This window comes from Myotis brandtii, unplaced genomic scaffold (assembly GCF_000412655.1).
Source record: "Myotis brandtii unplaced genomic scaffold, ASM41265v1 scaffold161, whole genome shotgun sequence".
Classification (NCBI taxonomy): domain Eukaryota; kingdom Metazoa; phylum Chordata; class Mammalia; order Chiroptera; family Vespertilionidae; genus Myotis; species Myotis brandtii.
In genome coordinates this window covers 310,107-336,264 of record NW_005355881.1, presented here as the reverse complement: position 1 = coordinate 336,264, position 26,158 = coordinate 310,107, and the positions used below count along the sequence as shown (strand labels likewise).

Below are 26,158 nucleotides of genomic sequence, written 5' to 3'. Positions count from 1 at the left end.
AACAGATTATGAGTTATTCCTCCTTGAACACAGGAGTTTAAAGAGATTTGTGAATGGAGGATCTAAGTATATATGTTATTGGTATATTAGTATGCACTAAAGGGATAAATAGATAATAGAGTAGTAGTTCCCAAATACCTGCCAAGAATCATCTGAGAAACTTGTTAGAATACAGATTTTTAGGCTTCTTTGTCAGATTCTAAAAGTTTGAGATGGGGTCTGAGAATCTGATTTTTAATCATCTTACCGGTAGTGCTGATATATCTTCATTAAAGAAATGTGGAGAATGAAGAGAATCTCTCTATATATAAAAGGCTAATATGCAAAGTGTTCCCTTGGGAGTTCGACCAGGAGACCAGGAGTTCAATCGCTCACTATGACGTGCGCTGACCACCAGGGGTGGCACAGAACGAAGGAAGGCCCCGGCTGGCAGCTGGAAGGCCCCAATCGGCCCTGATCTCCGGCCAGGCCTAGGGACCCTACCTGTGCACAAATTTCATGCACCGGGCCTCTAGTATGTATATAAATAAGGATAAGGGAATGGGGAGTTGTCTAATGAGTATAGAGTGTTTTAGTTTTGCAAGATGAAAAGTTCTGGAGATATGTTGCACAACAGTGTGAATATACTTAACCCTACTGAACTGTATGTTTAAAAATGGTTGTTGGGCCAGTGTTGCTTGGTGGTTGTGCATCAGCCCATGAACCAAGAGGTCACGGTTCGATTCCATTTCGGTTTTATTCCAGTTCAATTTGATTCTGGTTTGATTCCTGGTAAGGGCATATGCCTGGGTTGCGGGCTTGATCCCCAGTAGGGGATGTGCAGAGGCAGCCGATTGATGATTCTCTCGCATCATTGATTTTCTATCTCTCTGTCTCTCTGTCTCTCTCTCTCTCTCTCTCTCTCGGAAATCAATAAAGACATATTAATGAAGCAGAGCATTCTCTTATCCCTGATAGTTACAATATAGCTCATTATAATATCCCTGATGTTGCAATATACCATCAAAGTCATCTTCATAAATATAGTTTGAGAAGTCATTATGGTTTTTCAAGTGGCATTTTTATCCATTTAGTAGTATCTGGTTTTCAACTAAGCCTTTTAGGGAGTTTTATTTAATTTGTAATTACTTATTGAAATTGTATACATTTCTGGATTCATTCAACAGCCAATAGTAGTACTGTCACTACGTGCTGTGACTGTGATTCATACTGCACTTGTTCAGAATAGTTTACATTGCATTGGTGTGGAGTATAAAAATTGGTTTTAAGGTAAAAAGAGTCATTTTATGATGGCACAATTAAAAAATAGAGCAAAGCAATTCTTGGTGCTGTGAATGAAATGTGTATTTATTTATAACATCCAAGGACCATTGTGTGAACCTTGTCTGGCATATTAGTCTAAAATAAAATTGTAGATTAGGCATTGTGTCTTTCTTTGGGAGTTCTTTACCCCATTCTTTTATGCCTTAAAACAGCTCTGCCATTTCCTGTATAACACCATGTTTTCTAAATTATTTTCTAGGATTTTTTTCTTTTATGTAAATCCCTTTAGTTGGTACTGTTTTTCTTGTCTAAAAATCCTTATTTGAAAGGTGCTTTTAACTGTTTTCAGAAGACCACTTGGAAATTATAGATATTCTGGCCAAGGTTAAGCACCTTGTGGTAATGGTGATTTTAAATGGCATCCACATTGCTGATATAACTAACAAAGTATAGAAGTAGCAACCAAGCTGCGGTGGAAGAGACACTGAGACTGACTTTTGGTCTTAAGAGTATGTGGCTGGGATAAAATATGGCAGGAGGAGAAAAAAAGCACTATTTCTTCTCTTTTTTGTGAGAAGGAGGATCATTCTACCTATCCTTGGAGAGTCCCACATTTCCACTAACTTCTTGATTAAATTCTCTCCAATTATGGCTCCCCATCTAATGTTCAGAAAGGTCTCTTCTCCTTTAACATTATTTCTATTTCTTTGGTGTAATATATATATATATGGATTTAGGGAAAAAATAATCTTATTCAAGAATTAACACAAAAGCTCTCTTTACCAGTTCCAATATTTGCATTTCCAAAGAGAAAACTTGTTGAAATGAACTTCCAACCTCCAATGGATGAGTTTTCAAATTGTGTGACAAAAAGTTAGAATGGAGTGCCTGACCGGCATGGCTCAGTGGTTGAGTGTAGACCTAATGAACCCGGAGGTCACGGTTTGATTCCTGGTCAGGGCACATGCCTGGGTTGCAGGCTCAATCTCCAGTAGGATCGATGATTCTCATTGTTGATATTTGTCTCTCTCCCTCTCCCTTCCTCTTTGAAATCAATAAAAATATATTTTAAAAAAATTAGGATGGGGCAAGGTATTTTTTCTTGACTCTAAATCTTTACTACACTGTGATCAGCACCCTGAAGTTATTTATACTTTTGATTGTTTCTCTATTATTCCTGGATTATTGAACTAACAGGTTTTCCAAAAGTTCTGTGTGCACATATGTTAGGATTTTTTATGTGTGGGGATTGGTGGTGTTGACAGTTTTGCTTTCCTAACTCTCACTGAAAATTCCCACAACCCTATCCTAACCTGAGTAATCCTCTTGGATGGCAATGAGATTATAAAAAATTTCCAGGTCTCATTTTATCCATATCTCACCCCAGATGGAACTTTAAGGAACTCTTAAATGGGGGTGAATTAAACAAACACTTGACACACCATACTAAAATTTTACTAACTCCTAAACTTTAAAAAAAAAATGGTCTAAGAGAGCTCTTTTGGCAGAAGAAACATAAGCCACACCATCCAAGTAGAACTGCTCTGGACTACTCAATGAAAATAGTTATAGGAGGCACATTACAATTAAAATGGTTTAAAGATATAATCTTGAATTTTTAAATAATATTGCAAATAATTTCCCCAACTTCAAAGTAAAATACTTACCTCCTTCATTCTAACTGGAACCAGTTTTGCCCCAAAGGTATATAATGTATGACTACTTTTATCTCCTCAGTCTTATGTGTAGGCACTCACAGAACTAGATATATACAGTGTAATAATCCTTTTCATATGATGAGGGCAAATTATAATATAGCATTAACAGAAACTTACCAACTAAAGTAATACCACATGTTCTGTATTCTCACCTAAATGTTAGTTAGGTCAAGTCAGAGTTTATATGAGTATTCTTTATCCACAAGACTATTTAATAATGTTAGGAACTCTGCTAGAAAATGTGGTACTTATTTAAAAGAGATTTTTACACCACCACTACCCCCGGTGTATTCCAGAGATACTTTGAAAACTACTTAAATAATCAAAGGCATCACATTTCTCTGAATCACAGTCACCCTATATTAGAAAGCAGTACAAAGTAAATGAGCGCACTAGGTCAGTAGGCCCTTCTAAACCTGAATTGATATTCTTCACAATTATATATAAAAGAATTAGGTATTTTCTATAAGGACTATCGTTTGTTACATGTAATTCAGATGTTAATGAACCTGTAAATTGTGAAAGTGCCACATGCAGTACCAAAGCCATGGTGAGATATTACTGGCATGTCCTACATGGAAAATATTTTTTGATTTTTTAAAAATAGAGGGATTATAGCTTGTGTCTGCATAATTGAAAACAAGAGGCAATTTAGAATATGCTTCTCTGGCTATTTAGATTTATGTTACCTTCATTTTTGTTCAAAGCTATTCTTCTAGGCATAGTGGAAAGAGAATTCTGGTTTAAAATGGAATTAAAGATTGTTCTCACTAGAACAGGAACTCAGAAGTCAGTATAGCAGGGTAAAGTCTACACCAGCCCTCTTAAGTTTGTTTGTTTGTTGTGTTTTGTTATTGTTGGTCTTTCATGTGATAGGACTTTGGTTGGAATTTTGAAAATACATAATTATTATTTTTAAGCACTCTATATGAGTGCTTAATAGCATTTAGTGTCATTATATATAATATCAATTGCTTAATATGAAACAAGCAACAAAACTCTACACTGCAGCAGGAAACAGTTTTATTTCTCTCTCAACTAAAGTATGAAGTTTTAATGCATTTATATATATTTAAGTTATATAAAATTAATTGTCAGGTTATCTTTTGGGTATACGGTAGGTTGGTACATTTCTTTAGAAATTTCATGAGTTCTTATTTGTACATGGTGTTTTACTCTTCAATTTTTACAAAGCTAGTTTGTTTTGTTTTTAGTAGCCAGGCTTTGAATGCACAAATTGGCTTTTCTATAAGTTTGTATGATTCTCTCCCCAACCTAGATGTATATGTCAGGCTTCTCTAATGAAAACTTCTTATGAGGAGTGTTTTATTACCTAACACTTCTATACCAAATGCCAGTTCTTACTCTCAGGTCCTTATCTGTGAGGGTCATAGATATGAACATGTCAGATACTTTGTTTAGAAAAAAATTAATCCATTTCTTTCCCACATCTCATTCTGGAAGAGTCTATCCAATGGAATACAACACAAGGCATGCTAAAAGGAGGCCCCGCTTCATGGAATATTGGAAGTTTCAAGACAATGGAGTTCAGCTCGTACCATAAAATGGAACTATTTGCCTTTACTCTTTTTGTTTTGTTTTGTTAACACTCTCCTTATTTTTCTCCCACCCTTCTCCCCTCAAAAAACAATCTTCCCCTTTGAAGGTGGGGGGAGGTGGGGAGGGTTAGGTTTAGGACTTGGCAAAGTGTTAAAACATTGACGTAATCAGTTTTACACAAATTGTGTGTTAGCTAGAAAACTGAGGACATTCCTTACCAAACCATGACAATGTACTGCCATAACTTAATAAAAACTGCCCAAGTGACAGTGTGTCTTCTGAATGGATTTTCTTACACCATCTGGTTGTCATTGTTGTTCTTTTGTTATTGCTTTCATTTGAAATATGCTGATGATCTTGTTTTTATTCCGTAGCATTGAACAGATGGGTTGATTATTCTTTTCAGATATTAATAAGGCAGCGGAAAGAAGAAATATGAATACGGCTCCATCAAGACCCAGCCCCACAAGAAGGTAAAGTACCCTGAAGCAGTGAGTTACCTTGGGAGAGTTGGGCTCTGGGGAGTTAAGCCCAACTTCGTACATCAAGGGTCTTTTCTTCCCCCCAACAAATCAGAAACACTCAAGCAAATAATAAGAACATGAACCATGTGTGAGGGGCCTTGCTGCTTTTTTTAAACATGCATCAGGAGATACCGAGGAAGCTTTGTGTTTTCGGTGGCAAACCCAGCAAGTTCAGCTTGCAACATGAGTTGCAGGCGATTGGAAGAGGATAAACCTCTGTTTGTCCCCAGCTCACGTGTCAGTGGGAGCCTCCACAGCAGGAGTGCCCTAGGGTCGTTGGTGTGTGCCATGCTGCTGCAGCGGGCAGCAGAGATTCAACACTTCATTCCAAATGGCTGCCGGTCCAGATGTTAACCCAGGTTACGGAAAGTGCTGCTTGAGAGATGGCTGCTGTACCTGTGCTGCACATCACCCGTGTGCCCACATGCTTGGGGTACCCACTGAGGAGAAATAAAAAGGCATAAACACTCCTCCTCTCAAAAGTCTCCCTTTTTCTTAGCTTTCCTGGAAATAAAAGGCATTTTCCCCAAAATAGTCTTTCTTCCAGCATATACAAAAGAGATAGTCCTGATGTGTACCCTGGAGATAGGCATTAAATTGGCTCTTCTGGCAAAGAAGAGCCTTATTAATGTTACCATTTACACCAGGATGAGTATATTGTGTCCAAAAGTGTCACCTTGCAAGCGGATGATATCTGGTGTCTCTTCATGGCTCAAGTGGATACTTAATATGGATTTTGCCTTTGTCCCTAAGTAAAAATGCCAACTTTCTACTGTAAACGACATATCAAAACTACATGCCACAGTAAACTATATTTCCTACAATGAATTGAACACTGCTGAGTACAATGAATCCTAGTCTACTGGTAGCTCCATAGGTCACCTGGGGATATACCCAACTGAGCATTTACACATAACATACAGCTATCCTGCTTTGGGACAAAACTTTTTTTTCTTTTTTTTTTACCTACTTATAGGAAAGAATGGCTGCTGTATGTTTGGTGTATATGCCCCCACTTGGATATGAAGGGTGGATATTTTCTAAGCTACCAGGAATAGATTGCACATGTCTGCTACAGAGTTTAAGCAGACCCGCGGTTAATGCTGCCAACTTCAGTTGGATTCTTTGAGCACTCTGCCAGGCAGAGGAGTTGAATCTGATACCACAACTACCGCTGTCAGGTGGATGCCCTGGTCTCACTGCAGAAGTGAGCATATACATTGCTATTCTCTCTGTTCTCTCTAACACTATAAGGAGTACCTGCAGCTTATAGGAAATACTTTGTTGATTGATTTTGTGAGTATGTATAAGTATTCTAAAAAAACATAAACGAATCCTGCAGAACTTCAACAGTTCCATATAATTGCTTCCATTATGCTGCGTCTAACCGTGCTTCAGATTTGGGGCAGTTCCATCTGTGTTGCATCTCATTGCCCCAATAAACATGGAATACTGATGGCTAAGAACTTGCATCTATCTAATGATTAGAACTATGGGACTCCCATTGGAAGCTGTGGTTGCCAAATGGCTTGAAAGGAGACCTAGTGTGTATCCATTTTCAAGGAGCTCTAATGTGTGTGTTGCTAAAATAGGTAGCTTACCAGAAGGTGTGTGGAATTGGCAAATATAAAGACACTGATTCCACTAGTAAAGTCTTCCTCCACTCTGTTGACCCCATGATGTTTATGATTTCTGGATAATATCTGTGTGTTTCTGCAGACAAAAAAAGGTGGGCGGGGGAGAGGCACATTGCAGAGTACAGTATAGCTTCTGTTTGTGCTATGAATTAAGAATATTTTATGTCATATTAATGATAGTCAAATGCTTTAAACATTATCAGTTGATAATGTTTGTAGCTTTCAACAAACATTGTCAATGTTGGGGAAATAACCAACTCCCCTGCTTGGAATCCAATATAGCCATTGCCAGTACATTAAATTTAAAAAACTAATTTTATACCAAGCTAAAATGTAATTCCATAATTTCATCTTTATTGGAAGCAATAGCTTTATGCCTTTTTAAAAAACTATTCCCCCCTCAAAAAAAAAAAAAGCCAAAAAAAACAACAACATACAGGCAACATTGTACGGAGCTTTTTAAAATGTTCTTACTAGATATATAAATATGTCACTTTTATATACCTTTTAAAATATCACCTTCCTCAGAAATAAATTTTAAAATTAGGTTATTTAGATATGGATAGGGCCGTGGCTTCCTCCTTTATTTATAATCAATAAAAGGGACAGCTAGGCTAATTTAAATTTTACTAAGACTCAGTCTTCCCCTTGGTGATATGCCCCTAACTGGGTTCCTCAGCATGTTATTTAACATGCTAAAGTTTCATACAGTCATGTTTAATAAGGTTCAGGGAAGAGGGATGTTCACATTTAGTAAAACCTATTCTGAGCCCCATCTAAAACCTGAGCAAAGAGTTCCTGTTTTTTACCTTTAAAAAGAATATTAAAGCCCTAAAACCAAACAAATTGTATACATTGTATTTAAAATAAAACATTAACATTTTAATCATTGCTTTGATCATGTCATGCATTATCTCTTAAGATATATCAATAGGGCAGAAATAAAATGCAATAAGTAGGCAAAGTGGATGAGTGGTTTAGCCTGGAAGGGGCTGACATTTCTCTGAGGGTGAACACTTGATATCACATCACCCTTTAGGTACATGCCTCTAGTCAAAGCCTTGAATTACAAATGTACCAGTATGTTTACAACAACCATACTGCCTTCATTTGACAACCCTAATTTTTTTATGTGCCCCCAGCCATGAGGAATGCATTGTTCATGGGAGGGGGGAATCACTGTACCTGTGACAGATATTTCCCTTAAGTTGTTCATGTGTTCAGTGCTGCTACTTTTAAATTGTGTAAGCATGCTGGTAAGACCTTTGTAACACCTTGTTTTGCTGGACTTTAACCTTGAGTGTCAAAACGCCTAGGTATCTTTGGGAATTTTCACAGGATTATCACCTCTTCAAATGTCTCTGCAAGGCCCAGTTCTGCTGGCATTGCTCTCAGTTCAGTAATGTGCCTCCCTAATGATTCCAACTGTCAGTATGTAATTCTGACAATATTGGCCCAGCCAAGCACAGTACTTTGCATCGGAAATCCCTGCTCTGGATCAAATTTCAGCTTGAATTCTCATCATTTAACCCTTGGACCACTTCACTTGACTTCTTTGAATATATTACATAGTTACCATGCAAGTTGCCTGGCATTGGTGCTAGGCATTAGGCCTTCTTCAAAAACTGGACCATGATTCTAGTTGTGCCTCCGATGTTCTCAGTTTCCATCTGTAGCTCAACACCTTGATAATCCAGGTCTTGAAACATACCCCTACGCAGATGTGACTTCCAAGTGGACTCTAGTTCCTCATCCTTTCCATATGACCTGAAGAAAAGCAAATAGAATTAATTCATCTACATCTACATCAAATGTTCTGCAGAGAGTTTTCCTCATATTTTTAAGGATTTTAGGCCTGATGCCTCTTCAGTGAAAGTCATCAAGGGCTCGATTCATCCAAAATAACCTAGCTGTAGACAAGTTTCTTATATGGCCTAAGATGGTTTCTACCTACCCACAATGTTAATTCCTTTGATAACTGCTTGCTCCTTGGATGTGAGACAGCCCTAGCTTAAGGTGGGCCTCACAATTAAAGATTCCAGGCTGCAATTAACCCTGTACTAACACTTAAGAAGAAGCATCAGTTCTCAGCAAGTGCCATCTCTACCATCAGAAAAGTCATATTTGTGCTTGAGAAAATCATCAGAGTGCTTCCTAGGGAGAAACATGGGAACTTACAAAACTTGAATCTGTGAGGTATATCTCATTGTGCGCCATATCCTACGTGTACCTAATGGCAAAATTCTGCTCAAGTCCTTTGTCTTAATTTCTGACAGCATGGAACCATTGTCATGGGGGGTCAACATCACATAGCAGCCAGCCATTTAGATGATTATATTTGTGGACAGTATCTGTGACAGAATAGAAGTATGAAGAGCTGGTGAAGGATTTTTTTTTCAGGAGGGGGAAAAGGCTGGACCTCCCAAGGAACATATTACAGTAAACAAAAAGACGTTGACAAAGAAAAGGACAAAGGCCTTCCTCCCTGACCTTCGGTACACCAAGGCCAAAGCAAAACATCCTGAGCTTGAGGTTCCAGCCTCTGGCTGAAGACAAGTTCAAAGTCCCTCACCGTCTTCAAGGTGATCAGCTATCAGTTCTTACTCTGTAGACTCTCAAATGAACAGTAGTCGACACTACCACTACATTGCCCAGGAAGAAAAGCAATTCTACCAGAAGCATATCACTTGCCATCTGAGCCATGCATGGCTTTTCCCTTCACCCACTCCTCACGTCTCAAATGTTTCCAAATGATGGCCATATTTCTCTTGAGGCAAAGAGCGTTTGGCTACCAGTATTTTTCCCCTGCTGAATAGATAAGGAATATTTACCAGAATTTTAGTAGTATTTATCACCTGCCTTCAGTTATGGACTCAAGTGCTGAAATTTATTTAACCACTTTTTAGTTTCATTTTAGCTTCTAGTGACCTGGTACCTGAGGGTACACTGCATTTGGTCTCCATTTAAACACCTCTCATGTGGTGGGAAGATATTTTGAACCTTATTCTGCTCCAGAAACTTGCTTCTAACCCATTGGCTATCTGAGGTCAAGCATCTCATTCAGCAGGCTTCCTCCTTGCGGCACTCTGAATCCTGCACACTGTACCCCTTCTGATAGCTGGTCTTACTTTGAGAAAGATGTTGGGGCCAGCAACTGGAGTCCTAGAAGCCCTTTTGTCCTGGGGAAGTTCTTTGTTTGGGTCCCGAAGTGACCCTAAAGGGGTTTTGGTTTTTGTCTTCAGAGGAACAGCAGTCTGCCATACTGCTCAACTTGTGAGAAAGGAAAAAAGCCTTGCCTTTTCATTTTAGAGATTTACTATCTTCTCTATCTCTACTTCCACCACACTTGGGTGGTTCTTTTTCCCCCTTGTGAATGAATATCATCTCTTCTACATTTTTACACAGAAAGCAATTGAGGGGGGATTTGTAGTTGTGTTGCTCATGAACTTCAAATTCATTGAGGGGATGGGGAGTGCTTGCCTTCTCAAACTGGAAGCGTGAACCCAAGCTTTGGGAATTTAGGATTATGGTCAACCTCCAGGGATGGACTCTGACAGGTAAGTAAGGTATTTCAGTGGGTTTAAAAGAATGAGAACCAAATATGGCATTTATAATTATCCTAAGGCCGCGAATAATGTGCTGTTCCACCAGCCCAAAGCTTTATGTGTAGTCTGTGGTCTGTCAAGCTCATGATCTCTCTCAGTCCTGATTGCCAAGAACACTTGAAACCTGATTCCACCTCTAATGACTACTTGTAACTGCTCCCCAAGGCAGCTTTATCTAGCGATCATTAATCCAAAAATACTTTACAGTTGTCCCTTCTCATTAGATTCTGGGTGTTTGCCCACATTATATACTATATCAGATGTTATACATATTAGGAGGATTATATGACATAAGGAAAATTGAAGTAAGAATATTGGTTAGTCTCTACTTTATTCTAATAGGAAAAAAAAGTTTAGCTGTCCTCATTTAAATCCCCTGGTCTCCCATATGTTCCCACAAATTAGGGGTTCTTGTGAGCCTTAAAATATATGACAAGGATTTTTCATAGAAGCAAAGTTGTCATTTAAATTGTTTTTGCTATGCCCTGTAGATGAAGTGAAATTGGGGTTTTCTACCAAGCTGATGGCATCATGATGAATGCTTAATATGTGTAATCATGGTAGATGACAAAAGTGTCAACAAAACATGGCTCCTGCTCTTGAAAGGCTTATAGTTTAGTTGAACAATTCATTAAACATTTCCTAAACTTCGTGCTGTGTCCTAGGAATACAAAGCCTTCTACTGTTTAGTAGGGAGGCCCTGTAAACAAATAATTACAGAACCGTGTGATAAATGCAGTAATAGAAATATATTCTAGAGCAAGATTCATTCAACATGTTTGTGGATCATCTGCATTGCAGATACAGTGACATTTATAGTGGAGAGTTTCTGATAGCCCTTGCCCTCATGGACTTGCAGTCTAGGAGAGTGGACAGACAAGTAAAAAAGTGCTGTGAGAAGATGTGGCCAGGATTTAGGGGAAGAAGATAAACTTTTAAACTAACAAAATGAGGGAATAAGATATTTATGCTGAGACCTAGAAAATGAGTATGCATTCCTGTCTGCTGCTCAAGTAAAGGCATCAGGAAAATTGTTGACTAGTTATAGCTGAAAGGCCAGCATGGCAAGAGAGTGGTAAACTAGGGAGAGGATGAGATGAAGTTGCGGAAGACAGGAGTCAAGACCACTCAGGATCTTAATAGCACTAGAGATTTTGGATGAAATCCTAAATACTGTGGGAAACCAGTAAAGGATTTTACATATTTAAAAGATCACTAGAGTAGTCTGGAGAAAGACTAGAAGAGAGACAAGAGTAGACATAGGGAAACTAGAAGGCCTTTGCTGTGGTTTTAGGGAGAGATGATTATGGGTTGACCTTCAGTGATGCCAATGGAAGTAAAGAAATGTGGACAGAATTTCAGAGAAAGGACGAATGAAATCTGGAAATGTGATTGGAAGAGTGGATGACATCCAGTTTCCTGGCTTGAGTAACTGAGTAGGTAGGTGTGGCATTTATTGAGATAGATAGGACTAGAGAAGCATATTTGTTGGGGAAGATCAAGTTCAGGGCAGGTTTTGTGGAGGAGGTAATACTTAATGTGGGCCAAACAAAAATACATTGTTGTAAAAAGGTAAATACCAGACCTAGCCGGTTTTCCTCAGTGGATAGAGCATTGGCCTGAGGACTGAAGGGTCTCGGGTCAAGGGCACATGCCCAGGTTGTGGGCTCGATCCCCAGTATGGGATGTGCAGGAGGCAGCCAATTAATGATTCTCTGTCATCGTTGATGTTTCTATCTCTCCCTCTCCCTTCCTCTCTGAAACCAATAAAAAAATTTATGAAAACAAAAGTAAATACCAGATCAAGATGAGTAATAGAAATAGTCAGTGCTCTAAGAGTTGAGCAGGAGATGATCAGCAATTTCTAGGGAGATTAATCTGAGATTTCTTCGAAGACATGGGACATGACTTTTCCTGTGAGGATTGGGTGATACTTGGATTAGTGCAGGAAAAATATTCCGGGTTGAAAAGCCAAAAGAACAGAAATATTGTGATAGATGTCATGTAAGTTAAGTCTTAAGAACAGCTTAAGTAAAACTGAGGAAGTTGAATTGGGAAATAGAGGAAAGGTAGCAGTTGGAAGGGGCCAGATTTGCTAGGGAGGGTGGCCAGAAGTGCGATAGTGAAGCTGCAATTGGTAATAGGTTGTGATTTGGGTAGTTAATCTGGTCTTTATGTGTTGAGTGAATTGCAGTCTGGAAGGTTGGTTTTTTGTTTTGTTTAGTTTTTGGAAATTTATTGGTGCCAGCATAAGGGTTTGGGTTGAATTCATAAATCCAGTGAAAACAAACAGCATTGAAGTGACTTAATGGAGATAGGAAAGGAAGAATCAAAGTCAACTTTCAAGAATTTAAACCTTGGTAACTGGGAAGATTATTTTTGTCAAAAGTGAAAATGTCAGGAATGGGACTGAGTGGGTCGAATAAGAAGTTTATTAGATATGTTGAGGTTAAGTTTCCAGTGGAGTAGACTGTCTCCTGAAGAATATTGAATCAGAGCAGGCCAAACAAATCTGTGACTTCACACACTTTAAAAAACAAAACTTGGCAACAAAGGAACTAGATTCTTCATAAACCTCAAATTGAGAGAGACCACTACTCATTAACTATGTTGAGAAGACAGTGTGTTCTTATACTTTACTATGTGTATCATATTGTAATTTTTTCTTTTTTTCCCATAATTCGATTATCCTGCTAGATATTTTAAGTGAAGTTTTCTGCACTTCCAGGACAACTCCTTTGATCACCATTACTTTGTATGAAATTGTGCATTTGCTCTTTTTTTCTTCGTGAGTCTTACTCCTTACTGTGTCTCCCCAACTTTGTCCCCCTTTTAAAGTCTCTTTCAAACAGGTGTGGTAGGAGAAAATAGGTTCTTGGAGAAAGACACTTTTACCTTGAAAACCTATTGAGATTGAGATGCTAGTTGGCATGCATAAGGAATGCCGAATTACTACTTACTTCCTGAAGCCTGATAAGTACTATGACCTCAGTCAAAACCGTTGTCTTTGGGTCATACATTCTTTGTCCTGATCTTTTGAGATTGTAGAACCTATTAGTCTTTATTTGCTGAACAGATGGTCACTGTTCTTAAAATTTTAGTCATGTGCTCATGTTTTGCTACTATGTTTTTTTGGGAGGGAGTGGTTGGAGGGGATACTTCCTCTAATAAGAGCTGAAGGGTTAGCTGCCTTTGATTTCTTTGTCTTAGCATCTTCTTGCTACCTCCCACAGAGATCCATATGGCTTTGGAGACAGTCGAGATTCAAGACGTGATCGATCCCCAATTCGAGGAAGTCCAAGGAGAGAGCCCAGGGATGGAAGAAATGGTCGTGATACCCGGGATAGCAGAGACATGCGAGACCCCCGAGACTTGCGGGACCACAGAGATAGAGACGTTCGGGATCACAGAGACAGCAGAAGTATGCGTGATGCTCGGGACATGAGGGATCTTAGAGACTTCCGTGATCTAAGAGACTCTAGGGATTTTCGAGATCACCGAGATCCCATGTATGACAGATACAGAGATATGAGAGACTCCCGAGATCCCATGTACAGGTACATGTACAGCTATTCTGCTTGGGGTTTTTTTTGGTAACAGTATTTTTTATGTGTGTTCTAAACTAATTGAAAGCTCTGAAGGGCATGATTTTATATTTCTATTGTCTATCAAATGGTAGATATGCTGCTCAGTAAATATTTTAGCAAATGAATTTTGGTCTCTCCCCATGGCCTATGAAAGGCAACATTGTGCAAATGGAAAAAAGATGAAGTGCAAATTGTTTTGGCAGTGCAAAAGCACAGGGCAGATACACTTCATGGGAAATGCACTTCATACCTACTAGGGTGGTTATAATTTATTTTTTAAAAACACAGAGCTCTAGCTGGTTTGGCTCAGTGGATAGAGCGTCGGCCTGCAGACTAAAGGGTCTCCCGGGTTCAATTCCAGTCAAGGGCACATGCCTAGGTTGCTTGCAGACTCAATCCCATTAGGGGGTGTGCAGGAGTCAGTCAATCAATGATTCTCATCATTGATGTTTCTATCTCTCCCTTTCCCTTCCTCTCTGAAATAAATAAAAATGTATTAAAACACACACACACAAAATAGCAGTTGCTGGTAAGGTGTGGAGAAATTGGAACAATATTTTACATTGTTGGTAAGAATGTAAAATAATGTGGCAACTATGGAAAACAGTTTGGAAGTTTCTCAAAAAGTTACAAATGTAGTACAATTACTATGATCAATTCCACTCCTGACTATACCCAAAAGAATTGGAAAGAGGCAAAGGACACTTGCACATGAATGTGCACAGCAGCATTATTCACAGTAACTGAAAGATAGCTACAACCCAAAGTCCATCAGTAGATGGATAAAAAATGTGATGTATTCATGCAATAGAATAGTATTCAGCCATAAAAAGGAAGATAATGCTGATACCTGCTGCAACATGGATGGACCTTGAAAACATGCTAAGTGGCCTGGCTGTTTTTCTCAGTGGTTAGAGCATCAACCCGAGCACCTATGGGTCTCTGATTCAATTCCCAATCAAGGGCATGTACCTCGGTTGTGGGTTTGATACCTAGCCCTGGTCTGGGCACTTGTAGGAGGCAACCAATTGATGTTCTCTCTCCCCCGCCTCCTCTTTCCCTCCCTCTCTCTCTGAAAATCAATGGAAAAAATATCGTTGGGTGAGGATTTAAAAAAAAATACATTATGCTAAGTGAAATAAGCCAAACAGACACAAAAGACAAATGTCATATAATTCCATTTATATGAAGTGTCTAAAAGAGGCAAATTCATTGGCAGAAGTATCTTTTCATGCCCCATTCCCTTCTTTAATGGGTAGAGTTTCAGTTCAGAGTGTTCTGTTTAGAGTGATGAAAAATTATTGTGTGTGTGTGTGTGTGTGTGTGTATACATATATATATACATATACATACACACACATGAAACAGTTCCTCAAAACTAGTATCAGTAATTATCACAGGCCCTGGCCAGTGTGGTGTAGCTCAGTGGTTAGTGTTGGCCTGCACACCCAAGGGTTGCAGGTTGCTTCCGGTCAAGATGGCACTACCTGGGTTGCAGGTTCAATCCCCAGTTCTAATCAGGCCAGTGCAAGAGACAATCAGTGTGTCTTTCTCACAGATGTCTCTTCCTCAGCCTCTCCCCTTCTTTTTTCTCCTCTCCCTCCCTGCCTTCCACTCTAAAAACCAATGGAAAAATATCCTAAGGTGAAGATTAACAAAAATAATAACAATAATTACTACCAGTTATTTTGTGTTTGCTTTATGCCAGGGACTATGCTGAGAACTTTTGTGAATCCAGTCATTTTGCAAGGCAGGTTGACTCATTTGCAGCCACAGAGGTAATAAGCAGTGAGTCCCAGATACAGGCATACCTCGTTTATTGTATTTTACAAATTGAAGGCGAGACCCTCTACCAGCAGAAAGGTTACAACTCACTTTATTGCCATACTTGCTTTATTGCAGTGGTCTTGAACCAAACCCACAATATTTTCCAGGTATGCCTGTACAAACCTCATTTGTCTAATCCCAAAGTCCTATGCCTTACTATGTTTATTTCCTCATAGAGGACTGGGTCTTGAAGAATTCTTTGTATCTGATTTTTTTCAGGATAGGACAGTTTTAATTTTGTGATGATTTCTTTAACTTTACAGGAGAGAGAGCTCTTATGACCGATACCTGCGAATGGATGACTATGGCAGGAGAAAGGATGACTCTTACTTTGACCGTTACAGGGATAGCTTTGATGGAAGAGGCCCTCCAGGCCCAGAAAGTCAGTCTCGTGCAAAAGGTAAAGTAGCAGAAACAGTTTATTCCTATTACTGATGGAATACTTGACCAAAAAAAAGAGGAAACTAATAAACAACTGAAAGGGGGCAAATGATGTGGCTAAGCAGTTCACAAAAGGAAAAAATACAAATAGCCTATTGATATGTAGAGAACATTTTTAAATGCAAATTAGTATTATCTGGTTTAGTCATCTAAGAAGAAGAAATAAATATGGAATTTCATCAATAAGAAATAAACTAAGATTGGAGCTAAAGAGGTTGCTTGCTTTTTGCCCATTGTACAAATAACTACAGTCTGCATTATCTGTGAAGCCTGGGGTTTGTGGGCTTGTTCGTTTGTTTTATAATTTTTACCTAACAGCATCTCTTTAAAAAGACAGACATGCTTTTTTAAAAGTGTGGTTTTCTCAATACATCTTTTAAAGGTTTTTAAATTGCTTCATATCTAGTTGAGTAATAGCACTAGGTGATTCACCCTGTGGGTGAATAAATCAATAAGAACCTTTCTAGAGGACAGTGTGGCAGTGTGTACCAGATGAAGCATTAAAGTGACCATGCCCTTCAATCCAACTATTTCAATGAATTTTTATCTTAAAAAATAATGCTAATGGTTATTTTTTTCCACACACACACCTCACACGTCCACACACTCCCCTTTCACTCACTCACTCACACTCTCTCCCTCACTCCTAATGATTATTTTTAGGAGATAGTCTAGAACAGTGGTCGGCAAACTGCGGCTCGCAAGCCACATGCGGCTCTTTGGCCCCTTGAGTGTGGCCACGAAGCAAGCGCACGACGTGGTATTTTGTGGAAGAGCCACACTCAAGGGGCCGCAGTTTGCCGACCACTGGTCTAGAAGATAGAGAGAGAGAGAGAGAGAGAGAGAGAGAGAGAGAGAGTGTGTGTGTGTGTGTGTGTGTGTGTGTGTGTGTTACGATCTTTGCCTGTGGGCAGTTCGGGATTCAAAGTAAGGCCTGTGCCTTATTTTTGTAGAAAAAATAAGCACAATTCATATTTTAGTTTTCCCTGGTGGTATCTTGCAGAGCGTTTGAAACGTGAAGAACGGCGTAGAGAAGAGCTTTATCGTCAATATTTTGAAGAAATCCAGAGACGCTTTGATGCTGAGAGGCCTGTTGATTGTTCTGTGATTGTGGTCAACAAGCAGACTAAGTAAGAACCCTTTGGATATTTCTCCTGAGTATGGGGAAGGGTCAGAATTGAAATTCAGGCTCCCTCTTGGCAGCTGTACCCACTGAACATGGCCTATGTATTCTGGCATTGCTATGCTGTCTTAGCCAGAGTTCTTTCAATTGTAAGAGACAGAAAACCCATTACAAACTGGGTTGGGCCTCAAAGGGAAATTTTTAGTTTGCTTGGCTTGGAAGTTCAGGTATGGCCACATCCAGGGTCAAACCATGTTACCAATTTTGGGTCTCTGTGTTGCCTTCATTCTTAGACAGGCATTCTCCTTGAAAAGGCAGAATGGCACTGGCCCTAAACATGTATCTTCCTGGCTTAGCAAATGCAATGGAAAGAGAGCTTCTCCTTCCTAGTGCTTCCACCTAAAGTCCTGGAATTGTTTTTCATTAGACTAACCTGGCTCACTTTCCCGTTGCTGGACTAGTCACTTTAGCCAACAGTGCTGGGATGCCCTCATTGGCCAGGGCTAGGTCATATGCCCATCCATCCCTAGAGCTTAAGGTGACTTTGTCCTGTGGAGCCATGTGAACTGAGTTAGAGAGAGGTGCCTTCCCAAAGGAAAATCGAAGCGAAAATATATGCTGGTCATCCAAAGCAGTAGAGCCCCCCCTCCAAGGGACAACCCCAAATCCCCAGTACTTTGGGAGGCACGTCTCCGCATTTGTCAGCCAAGCATGAAGTCTTTTTTGTGAAGTGCCATGGCCTTGCAGAACTGTTAGGTGACCATGCTTGTCAATCCAGAGTTCACAGCACTGTTTGACTCCACTTCTGCTTTACATTCTTTCCTTCGGGAGGCTGAGCGGAGAAGCAGAGGGGAGTATAGCGGCTTGCTGGCTTGGCAGTAGCTATGTGTTCTTTCCCTTGGTGATTAGTAAATAACTTCATGTATTTCTAGCAGTTTGGGGTTAAAGAGCCAATTTCAAGGCAGAACCTAGGGAAATAGGTGTTGAGACACTAAGCAGCAGAAGAGTTCACAGGCTCTGGGCTGCCTTGTTTAGAAGTAGATGCTGCTTTAACTGTAGAAATGGGGTTTTTGTTTGTTTGTTTTGTTTTGTTTGTTTGCTGTCATTTTCTAAGCACCTATTCTGTACTGCCCCCATGCTAGGCACTTTATGTAAAATATTTTTACTCTTCACAGTAATCATGGTACATGTGTATCCATTCAGGTTTTTTGTGTGTATGGCAGATGCTAGGTCCTGGAGCTATAATGGTAAACACACACAGCAGCCCCTTCTTCTTATGGAGCTTACACCCTAGCTGAGCAGATGTATTGGCGATAGGACCTATGAGGAGAAATACATCAAGGATCTAATTTAGATTGGAGAGAAGGTCAAGGAGATGACATAGGAGCTGAGCCATATCATTCCTGTTTTATTAGTAAAGAAACAGATTTGTAAGAGGTAAAGGGATCTGCTCAGAGCTTCACAACTTTGCATGTCAATGTTAGGGCTGGGATCCAAACCCGTCTTTCTAGATGAAAGTCCATGCTTTTCCCATGATCATGCAGCCTCCCCAAAGACAGGTCTGTTTAGGCAGTGAGACGGTATAAGGACTGCTGTACTAGAGAATCAGGAGAAGGACCTGGCTACTACCTACTGTGCTGCCAGCAACTTCATATAGAACCATTCGGAGCCAGTGTAAAGAGAAGGAAATCTTCTAGATCCTTGGAGTCTGAAGAGGCACTGGGGAGATCCTGGGTTGAACTCTCCAAAGTAGCACCCACAGCTGGCTGAAGTGCAGCAGTGTGCAGATGGTAAGTTGGGCGGGCAGTGCTCACCTGGATTCTGTTTGTTTCTACAGAGATTATGCGGAATCTGTGGGGCGGAAGGTACGAGACCTAGGCATGGTAGTGGACTTGATCTTCCTCAACACAGAGGTTTCGCTGTCACAAGCCCTGGAGGATGTTAGCAGGGGAGGGTCTCCTTTTGCTATTGTCATCACCCAGCAACACCAGATTCACCGCTCCTGTACGGTCAACATCATGTTTGGAACCCCACAAGGTACGGAGGCCCAAGTGGGTCAGAATTCCAGAGGTAGTCACTTGGTCCATTAATTCTTTCATGCGGAAATCAGAAGAACCAGAGTTGGGGCAAATGACTCATATTTTCAGCTCAAATATGGTAGGGCCCTTTGATGAGTGCACTGGTGGAGATTTACATGGTCATTTATTCGTCTGATATTTTTGTAGTGGATACAGTTCTATATAAGACGTTATGTTTTTCCCTTAGGTATGTACAGGGGTGTGCTGGCAAATGTTCACCAACCAGTTCCGGGTGAGGAAATGAGGGCAGTATGGTCTGTAGCATTTGCTGATTTTTGTGGTGCAAATGCTCTGTGTCCTAAGTTCAAACCACCCATGTAAAGTCACTTGAGGGAGAGTTGGGAAGAGATGCGCAGTCAGCTCTCGCCAGTGGGAAGAGCTGGTGCATACTACATGAGTGTGATAGAATCCTTGCCTTCACCAAACTTTCTAATGGGAGACAGTACAACAGGCAGTTGGGATGCTATTTGTAAGTGTGCTAAGCAGAGGGACTGTGAGAACGGAGAGGGCCTTGACCTCCTAGAGGTCCAGGGGAGGTTCTTTGAAGTCCTTCCCTGACGTGACTTTTAGTACTTTGCACCCAGAATATTGAGACTCGGCCAACTGATGCCCTACTCATTGTTCTTTCAACACAGACTTTCTCTCTTCCCACTACCCACGAGATCTCTATTTGTCTGACTGGTTACCTCATAACCATAAAATGCATAAGGCTCTCCTGTGTGTCATTTGTCTCTCTGAGGAATAGTCCTCAAGATATGTGAGTTCATTTATATAAAGTTTTGAGAAGTCTTCCCACCACCCTGTAAATTGTGTTGCCCGAGGAGAGGAGGTTACTTAGGGTCACAACTTGATCTTAATCCATTACCTTTGAACTGATGAATTCAAAAACAGTAGGCCAGCTCTATCCCGAGAAGCACAGTGGAGAGCCAGGCTTTACAGACGGGCTTTTTGACCCCCTGCAGCCGGCCCTCCATGGTTATTCCCCACGAAGTCTTTTTGAATCTGTGAGAGGCTATCATGTTTCTTTGATTTTTACTACAAGTCTGTGATCTTGGAATTCTGAAAAGAACCAGCTCTGTACAAAGAGGTGTATTCCCCACCAAAGAAATCCATTCACCTGTCTTCCCAGCTTCATCTCCTTCCTCTCCCTTCCCCATCCCAAGGCTTTTTGTTACTGGTTTTCTTGCTGGTTTGAGGTTAGGAAAGGCTTGGTAGACAGAGGTCAGGAGGTGGGCACTGAAATCTCTCTTGGGAGAAAATAACTCATGTCATTCCCTCCTGCAGAGCACCGCAACATGCCCCAGGCAGACGCCATGGTGCTGGTGGCCAGAAATTATGAGCGCTACAAGAATGAGTGCCGGGAAAAGGAACGCGAGGAGATTGCCAGACAGGCAGCCAAGATGGCCAATGAAGCCATTCTACAGGAAAGAGAGCGAGGAGGCCCCGATGAAGGAGTACGCGGGGGCCATCCTCCAGCCATCCAAAGCCTCATCAACCTGCTGGCAGACAACAGGTACCTCACTGCCGAAGAGACTGACAAGATCATCAACTACCTGCGAGAGAGGAAGGAGCGGCTTATGAGGAGCAGCACCGACTCTCTGCCTGGTGAGCTACGTGGCAGGGCCGAGGTGAAGTTCTGACTCTGCATTTCTCTAATTCCCAGGCTCTGTTGGGAGGGTGGGAGGCCCATGGCTTTTTGGGGTGGGTAAGGGAATGAGCCCACCCCTGTATTTGCCTCATGGGCCTTTATACTGATAAAATGATAACTTAATATTTGGGCACAGACTTCTGATCCCTGTAGTTAATCTGGTGATGGGTAGACTAGTATTACTGACTCCCTGGTAACCAAGGTGGATGCCCTTTTTTCTTTAATTAATTCTCTGGGGGAACTAGGCTGTCTTCTGGAGACAGCTCATACCAAGGAGTGGCCCCTTTGGGAAATTGATGTTATAGTCTATGTACTGTGTGATTGATGTGATCAGTGATTGTTGTTCTTCCCTGGGCTGCCAAGCCTCCTGCCCATGGAGGGTACTTTCAACCAGATGCCTCCTCCTTCTGTCTTGTAGGCCCGATTTCCCGCCAACCACTCGGGGCGACCTCGGGTGCCTCGCTGAAGACACAGCCAAGCTCCCAACCGCTCCAGAGCAGCCAAGTGCTCCCCTCTGCTACACCCACTCCAGCTGCGCCCCCCACCTCCCAGCAAGAGCTTCAGGCCAAAATCCTCAGCCTCTTCAATAGTGGCACGGTTGTGGCCAATAGCTCTGCATCTCCCTCAGTCGCTGCCGGAAACACCCAGAACCAGAATTTTTCCACAGCCGTAAACAGCCAGCCTCAGCAAAGATCACAGGCCTCTGGTAATCAGCCTCCAAACATTTTGGGACAGGCAGGATCTGCTCAGAACATGGGCCCCAGGCCTGGGGCTCCTTCCCAGGGCCTCTTTGTCCAGCCTTCCAATCGCCTGGCACCTGCCAGCAACATAGCTAGCCAGAGGCCGGTACCTTCCACAGGTATCAACTTTGACAATCCAAGTGTACAGAAGGCTCTGGACACCCTGATCCAGAGTGGCACTGCTCTCTCGCACCTGGTTAGCCAAACCACAGCACAGGTGGGGCGGCCCCAGGCACCCATGGGATCTTACCAGAGGCATTACTGAGGCTCAATCTCAACTATTCCCAGCTCCCTCGTCCCCGGCCGCCTCCCATCTATTGTGTTCTAAGTAGTTATTTGGAGGATGTTCTTTGAGCCTATCCAGGTCACATCAAATGTCATAAGTTTCTACCATCTGCTCTCTCTTCTGCCCAAGGCTGTTGCTTATTCCTTCCAGAGTCAGAGTTTGTACTGCATTTGGGGTTGTGTATTTTTGTTGTTGTTGTTTTTGTTTTTTTGTAGAAAATAAATATTTCTGGGGTCACTTGGGTGGCAGTATAGGTGTCTGGGCTCAGTTGATATTTTATGGGTTTCAAACATGAGTTTCTCTGGTCTCTCTGTCACCTGGATTTGGGGGGTGGGGAAGAAGAAACCAAGCCCCAATTGGCTGAGTTTGGAATGGCATTTTCATGTCAATAGCCTTGGTTTGTTTTCCAGCCTCACAGGCCCATCAGAGCTCCAGCTCCTATCTGCAGCTCCTGCCCAGAGTTACCTAGCAGACTAGGCTCAGCAGGCATGGTGTCATTGTGCCCCACCCCTGTGTTGAGGGGTCTGCTCAAGGATGTATAATTTAGCTACTCTGGAGTTCAGGAGTGTCCATGGCAGCCACACAAACAATACAATCTTCTGCCTGACCCAGTATTGTTGGTTTTGGGTTTTCTCATTTTTCTCTTTTGCTCTCATTTCATTGGAGGATCTCCAGTGGACTGAACAATTCCAGTCACCAGCAGTTTAACACAAACTGTGAATCTGGGCCCCAACTATTCTTACCCCCCTAACATTTCCATCAACCTCTCCTTCTCCAGGGGTAGTTTGATGGAATCAGTTCTGAGAAGGCAACTCTAGACTCTGGCATTGAACACCCATTTTTTCAGTGGTTTGAGTTTTGGGCTTAAAAATCAATCTCTTATTTTCTGAATAGCAGGAGGTAGGGACCATTTTGATGTCAGACTTTTGGTAGCTGGACATGGAGGATCTTGATACAGGTGGCTGTTCATAACTTTTGAGCCAGAGTGAAATTATTGGAGGGAGGACTTCTGGCTGCTGCTCTAAGTGGAGCCAAAGGAAGCTGCCCTCTCCCTAGGGATGGTGCTCATTAGAGCCCTGTGCATCACAGTCTCAAGGGGCCTCTGGCAGAGACGAGGGAGAACAGTGACTTCAGCTGAGTCCTGCCAGTGGCTAAGCAAACAATGGTTTAAAAAACTCAAGGTCCCCAGATGGCAGCGTTTTATGTTCTGATCTGTTTGTGTTATATAGTGTTTTTCCCTTTTTGGAACTTGTGTTGTTGATAAGATAAGATGATTACTTTTTAATTAAAATGAAAAAGGAAATGTGTCGTCTTTTTGGAGTGTGACTACCTGCAGGACCTCTTGGGGGCATTCCCTCTGAGGGTTGGAACGTGAGGGTCCCTGGAAGCACTGACTAGTTTCAGTCTGCTGTGAGGCCTGCTCCTTCTTGTCCTCAACCTGTGCTCAGGCCTCGAAACCTCTTTTAACCCTAGCTTCTCGTCAGCTCACCTAGTTAGCAGCTTTAATAACAGTTCGGAGCAGAAGCCTGCTGTCTAATTATAATGCTGTTAAACATCCTTGTTTGTGGTAGAATTTCTGTGTGTCAGCAGGCTTGTCCTCTTATTCTAGGAAAGGAAAATAGGACCATGAGGAGGCCATTTCTGGCAACTGGCCAGTGGAGTGGGTTACTCTCCTGTTTTGATTTCATCTCAGTTGCCACCCTCTGTTCTGCCCATTATGCAGGGAGTTGGGAGAACCATAGAGTTACAGAATCTGTAGGAGCCTTCAAGAGCATTTAATAATAGCCGGCCCACCAGGAAACGGTGTGGGTGTGTGAAGTGACTGGCACAAGGCCTCCAGTGGGTTAGGGGCCAAAATACAGACAGCACTGAACCTGACTGATCCCTACTCACTAGCTCATGGGGTGATGTTCGTGCAGTGTTCTCTACTGGCCCCGGCTGCCAGTTCCTTCGTCCCTTGAGGACAGGGCCTCAAAACTGTCAGTACACTGACGAGGCAACCAGACCTGAGGGCTCAGCCCATCCCTCCTCTCAGGGAAAGTCAGTGTTTCTGATAGTCTGGGGTCCTCCTGGAGAGCCACGCTGAGTAATCCTCTTCCCAACTACTAATTCTTCCCCTCGTATGTCCAACCAGCACACCTCAGGCTGTGAAGGGTATAATAAAATTATTTTTATTGCATTTTGTGCAGACAGGAGTCTAAAAAATACAGTAAAAGCTGTAAAGCATTAAATGGGAGCATTCAACAGTAAAGGAAAGACCAACCCTCTCCTTTTCATATTGGCACAAAAAAACACAAGGTCAGTACTGAGGCAGAATGCGGAATACTGAAACACTGAAAATTAATGGCAGGCCTAATAATAGTAATAAATACTCTTGATTTGGTTTGCAATCTCTCCTATTTACAAGGGTTTTCAACTTCATTGCATTGCCCTGCACGTAGATCCTCTGAAAACAAAAGCAACACTAGTTATCACTACAAGGCTATTGAAATATTGCACTCAGAATAAAAGTCACTTGGACATGAAACATCTAGCTACAATGATTATAAAGATAATTTGATGAATGACATGATAACATTCATAACAAATATTGCACATGTAGCACAGAAAACTTGGGTTTTTGTTGTGGGATGTTTGTTTTCATCCATGGAAACTGCTCTTTGCCAACCTGACAGTCTGGGCCCAGATAATGCAACTTTGGTTCCCTAATTGGTGTTGATACAACCCCTCCCCCTTCTGCCCAGCCCACCACTTCAGCCCGACTGCTCAGGCCCTCACAAGGCTACACCAAGTTGTGATTCTCAGAGGTCTTGTGGAGGAAGGGGGCAGGGGAGCTGGTGTCTAATATCTCCAACTTTCTGATTACTACCTGGAAGAGTCTATCCAGCCCCCTCATCAAGTCTCAGATGGGCCTTGGCCTGTCAGACATCCAGACCTACCTCCAGCCACACCTGACCCAGTCAGCCTGGCACCAGCTCCAGTTCTTTGCCTACAGCTCAAAGGAAAGGAGGTGGTGAGGTCAGGAGTACCTAGTAGCCCCAGCTCTGGGAGCTGGGCCGGATGTCTAGGTGTGAAGGTCAGGGCCCTGGCGCTGGAGGTACTGGACCCAGTCAGTCCCAGAGGGCACTGGAAGGAGCATGCAGTGCCTGTCCCCCTTAGAAATGTGCCCTGGGAGAAGGGAACCCGGCCAATGCGCCTTCTCTACGGAGCAGAAGTGCCAAGGACTGCAGTTGGAGGAGCCAAAGGCCTCGGGTCCTAGATGGAGGAGGGCAGACAGGCGCTAGGAACAAAGCACACCGGACTGCAGGCCCCGCGCAGCTAGAGGCCGCTGCCAAACAGCGAGGGCCCGCCCCGGACGCCCGGAAAGGCGGCTAGGTCCCCGAGGCTGGAGCTGCCGAATGGGATGGGGGAGGGGGGCGGACTTCAGGGGCAGCGCTGGGACCTCCCGGTGGGTACGCACCTACACCGAAATCGCCCCCTCCTCCCTCACCAGTCCCAGAAAGAAAACTCCGGGTAGGGAACGCCCTCCAGCTCCCAGATTTGTCTTTGGCGAGGAGCCATGGGGTAAGGGAGCAGCCGACTGTGGAGAGGCGCCTGCTCCCAGCGAAGGCACCGGGACGGGGCTTCCTGGGCGGGGCGCGGCCTCTCCCCCTGCCCTGAGAAGCACCCCCTCCCCCAATCCTGGCCCCAGCTTGCATAAAAGCCGAGAAGAGGCTGCACGCGCCTCGGCAGCCGCAGTGGAAGCTCACGTCCGCGGGGAGGCGAATCCAAGAAGAGCTGGACGCTCGTCTCACCTCACCTCCGAAAGGAACCAGAGGGAAGGATCGGAAGCCAAGGGCGCGCGGACAGGGCGAGGCGCGAGCGGGGCGGGGTGTGGAGGGACCGGGACCAGGACTCCCGCCTGGGCCTAAAGCACTTTTGCTCGCAAGCGCTCGGATTCCAGGAAAAGCCAGCCTCCCCGAGGCGCCGCCGCCGGGCAGCCCGGCAGGGGAGCTCGACGGTGGCGAGAGGAGTCCGTTGCGCTTCTAGTCACAGAATATGGGGACGTTAAAAACACACGCGATGTCTCCTGTACACTATGTATAGGCTCGGCGGCCCACGCTGGAGGCTCCGCCAGGAGG

At 42.7% G+C, this 26,158-nt stretch overlaps 1 protein-coding gene across 2 annotated transcripts; it reads left to right on the top strand.

The window, feature by feature from the left end:
- Positions 1-4,073: 4,073 nt before the first annotated feature.
- Positions 4,074-24,329, top strand: NCOA5 (nuclear receptor coactivator 5). Of its 2 annotated transcripts, none has more exons than XM_014536354.1 (7): positions 4,074-5,014; positions 13,541-13,870; positions 15,985-16,121; positions 17,166-17,292; positions 19,123-19,322; positions 20,648-20,968; positions 21,430-24,329. In XM_014536354.1, exons 1-7 carry the CDS (start codon positions 4,977-4,979, stop codon positions 22,014-22,016), a joined length of 1,740 nt encoding a protein of 579 aa, XP_014391840.1. In that variant the 5' UTR covers positions 4,074-4,976; the 3' UTR covers positions 22,017-24,329. The 2 variants fall into 2 exon arrangements, with proteins under 2 accessions (XP_014391840.1, XP_005862218.1); XM_005862156.2 differs by having other exon boundaries at positions 4,088-5,014; positions 13,541-13,864.
- The last annotated feature ends 1,829 nt before the right edge of the window (positions 24,330-26,158 follow it).

Coding starts and splice junctions, on each gene's coding strand:
- NCOA5 (XM_014536354.1), top strand. CDS start 4,977: ATGAATACGGCTCCATCAAGACCCAGCCCCACAAGAAG. Junction 17,293..19,122: donor GTGGTCAACAAGCAGACTAA/GTAAGAACCCTT, acceptor TTGTTTCTACAG/AGATTATGCGGAATCTGTGG. Junction 20,969..21,429: donor CAGCACCGACTCTCTGCCTG/GTGAGCTACGTG, acceptor TCTGTCTTGTAG/GCCCGATTTCCCGCCAACCA.